General features: G+C 39.4%; 1 protein-coding gene across 1 annotated transcript; it reads right to left on the bottom strand.

Moving 5' to 3' along the window:
* Positions 1 to 865: 865 nt before the first annotated feature.
* Positions 866 to 1,804, bottom strand: LOC127103738 (uncharacterized). The gene is made up of 2 exons (XM_051040970.1): positions 1,714 to 1,804; positions 866 to 1,479 (listed from the first exon to the last, which is right to left on the bottom strand). The coding sequence occupies exons 1-2, from the start codon at positions 1,802 to 1,804 to the stop codon at positions 866 to 868; spliced, it is 705 nt and encodes a 234-aa protein (XP_050896927.1).
* Between the last annotated feature and the right edge of the window lie 1,184 nt (positions 1,805 to 2,988).

The following is a 2,988-nucleotide window of genomic DNA, read 5'->3' as shown; positions in this document are numbered from 1 at the left end:
GATTGTGGAGCCGCAAATCCATGATATTGCCTTCGTATTTTCATACGGGAAAGGAGTAGGTACAATGATTATCAGAGGAACAACTAGGTCAATAGATATTGTCATCGGGGTCAAATCATATGGGATTTCCAATGGTTGAACTTGGTCATAGGGAATTTCCAACGTTGCAACTTCTTCAATGGTGGACATATGTTTTGCAACTATAACCCCTTGATTCATCAATTCTTGTACACCAGCTCTCAAAACTTTGCAAGTTTATGGATTAATCAGACAATGCTCACAAGCAGCATCACAACTAGGAGATAACTTATTCATTAATAATTGTTTCTTTATATCAAACAGAGGGGTTTTTAAATCGTCCACCTTGGACACCAACTTCTTTACTTCTTCTTCTTCCATCATGTTCACTGTGGGTTTGTTATATGAAGGCATATGATTAGTATTCACGTTTGGACCATTCAGAGAGAACGTGATAGCCTTTGACTCAATTAGCTCTTGCACCTTGTACTCTAGTCGCTTGCAATTTTCCACCGAATGACCGGGTGCCCCAGAACGCAATTCATATCGAGCATTAGCGTCATAACCGGGAGGGAGGACTGTTGGAGGAGGTCCTAGCTCCCTTAGCAGCACTAAAGATCCACGTAACAAATATGGAAGCAAGCGACTGTATGGCATCGGAACCGGGTCAAACCTTCTCTTTGGCCTTATCTTCCTTTATTGATATTGTGGGTAGTATCGTTGTTGTTATTATTATTGTTGGGGAGCATATCGATGTTGATATATGGTTGGTTATTTATTGGCATATTGATCAATAGGAATAGTGCAAGGTTCTTGATTCTGAACAGGTGACACAGTAGCCACTTATTTATAAGGTGCACGGTATGTTGGTGTTCCCCCCATAAGCAACATAAGGTTTCTTCACTACACTAGAGGTACTAGAAGCATTCTGGATATTTCCCATTTTAATCATGTTCTCAATTCTCTCACCGGTGATAACTAAGTCTGGAAAGCCAAAGAATGTACTCCCTACCATCCTATCCAAGTACGGTCCTTGAATATTTCCCATAAACATATCCACAAGCTCTCGCTCCAACATATGAGGTTGCACTCCTGTAGCTAACTCCCTCCAACATTGGGTGTACTCCTTGAAAGTTTCGTCGGACTTCTGGGTGAGGTTTTGGAGTTGGGTATAATTTGGAGCCATGTCAGTATTGTATTGATAGTGCTTTAAGAAAGCTTCGACTATGTCCCTCCAAGAACGGATATGGTTACCCTCTAACTGCATGTACCACTCAAGTGAGGCTCCACTCAGACTATCTTGAAAGAAATGCATGAGCAATCTCTCATCATCAAAATACACAACTATCTTTAGGCAGTAAGACCGAATGTGAGTTTTATGGTCTCTTTCCCCTTTATACTTCTCAAAGTATGGGAATTTCAATTTTGTGGGTATTCTCACGCCAGGCACTAAGCACATTTCTGCAGCATCCAATTCTATAGTATTAGAACCTTTTTTTGCCTTCAGTTTTTATTTGATTGTGCATACCTTCTTCTCCACCTCAGCATTTGGTGGGCCTAAAGCATCGTACCCTGAACCGGCTCTAGGATTGAAGAAAGCGACATGTTGGTCATATATTTCAATGGCATGAGGATTGACTACTGGTGGAGGGACATCGTTGGGTGTTATCATAGGGATTTAAACTGGATAATTGCCTTGTGGTGGCACAGGAAGATCTATAGTAGCAATAGAAGTTCCAGCAACAGCATTGACCCTATGTTGCATTTCTTCTTGAATCCTAGCCATGACCTTTTATCCTCTGGATATAGCCTGAATTGTCTCCATTTATGCTCGGATTTGGGACATTTTGCCTCTTAGAGCAACCTGGTTCTGTTCGAGTTGATCCATTAGTGCTCGTTGGTTATTGCAAGTGTAGTATGAGTACTGATAAGTCAGCTTTGCGAGTGTAATATTAGTTTTTGGTTTTTCTTTGGAAAATGTGGAATGATGCATGAATGCATTTTTCTGTTTTTAGTATTTATTATGCAAAGTTCTTAGTTGTTGTGTTATTTATTGTGAGGAATACTTAAACATTTTATCATTGTAATCAAGAAAAGAAGAACATAAAATGTGGAACATAAAAAACCTCATTCATTCATTGTGAAACAAACAAGTACAAAGGAATTGAAAATACAAGCTTCTTGCATTGGAAATAACATGCAAATTACAAATCGACCCTAAAAGTGACCCCTTGAATCCTACGGAGTGCTTCAATGTAGGTGATGAGCTCTTCCACGGTCTTCTTAAAGAACTTCACGAAGTTAAGGACTTCATGAGGGGTATTTTTCGGGCACATGATCAAATCTTCCTCCTTTTAGTTTCTCGGGAAAGTCTTGGAGAGAAAAGTTTGTCAACACAACCATATTTGCATATTTGTTTTCCATTCAGTGTAGAGAGTTTGCAAATTCTTGATAATGCCATCCATTTGAGCCATTATAGCTTTTTCCTTTAGGCACCTTTCTCCCCAATAATTGTGGTTGTTCTTTAACTCTAGGTGAGCTTGATCATAAATCCATTTCTTTAGGTTCTTGATATGTTCACAAGCTATTCCAAGTTGGAATTGCTCATGCAGAAAGCTTCGATAGATCTTCTCCTTCTCCAACTTCTCACGGGTTAAATGTTCTTTGAATTACTTGACAACCTTCCTTAGTTCTAGGATTTGAGCCTCGTATTCTTCTTTGGCTGCTTTCTTCATTGCGTTGGACAAATCAACGGTTTTCTCTAGATCTTTGATAGTGCACCAAGCTTGATCTAACTTATTGTTTCGGAAGTTAAGCTCATAGTTAGCTCCTAACAGAGCACCATTAACCCACTCTTTCTTTCTTTCTTTCAAATTCCCTTATCCTCTTCTTGTTTTTTTCAAATTTCTCCTTGATTAGCTTACCCTCGTCTTCCAAGTCTTCGTTTCTTTTCTTGGCATGGTTGAGCTG

This window comes from Lathyrus oleraceus, chromosome 7 (genome assembly GCF_024323335.1).
Source record: "Lathyrus oleraceus cultivar Zhongwan6 chromosome 7, CAAS_Psat_ZW6_1.0, whole genome shotgun sequence".
In the NCBI taxonomy this organism is placed as follows: Eukaryota; Viridiplantae; Streptophyta; class Magnoliopsida; order Fabales; family Fabaceae; genus Lathyrus; species Lathyrus oleraceus.
This window is presented reverse-complemented; position numbering and strand designations above follow the sequence as displayed.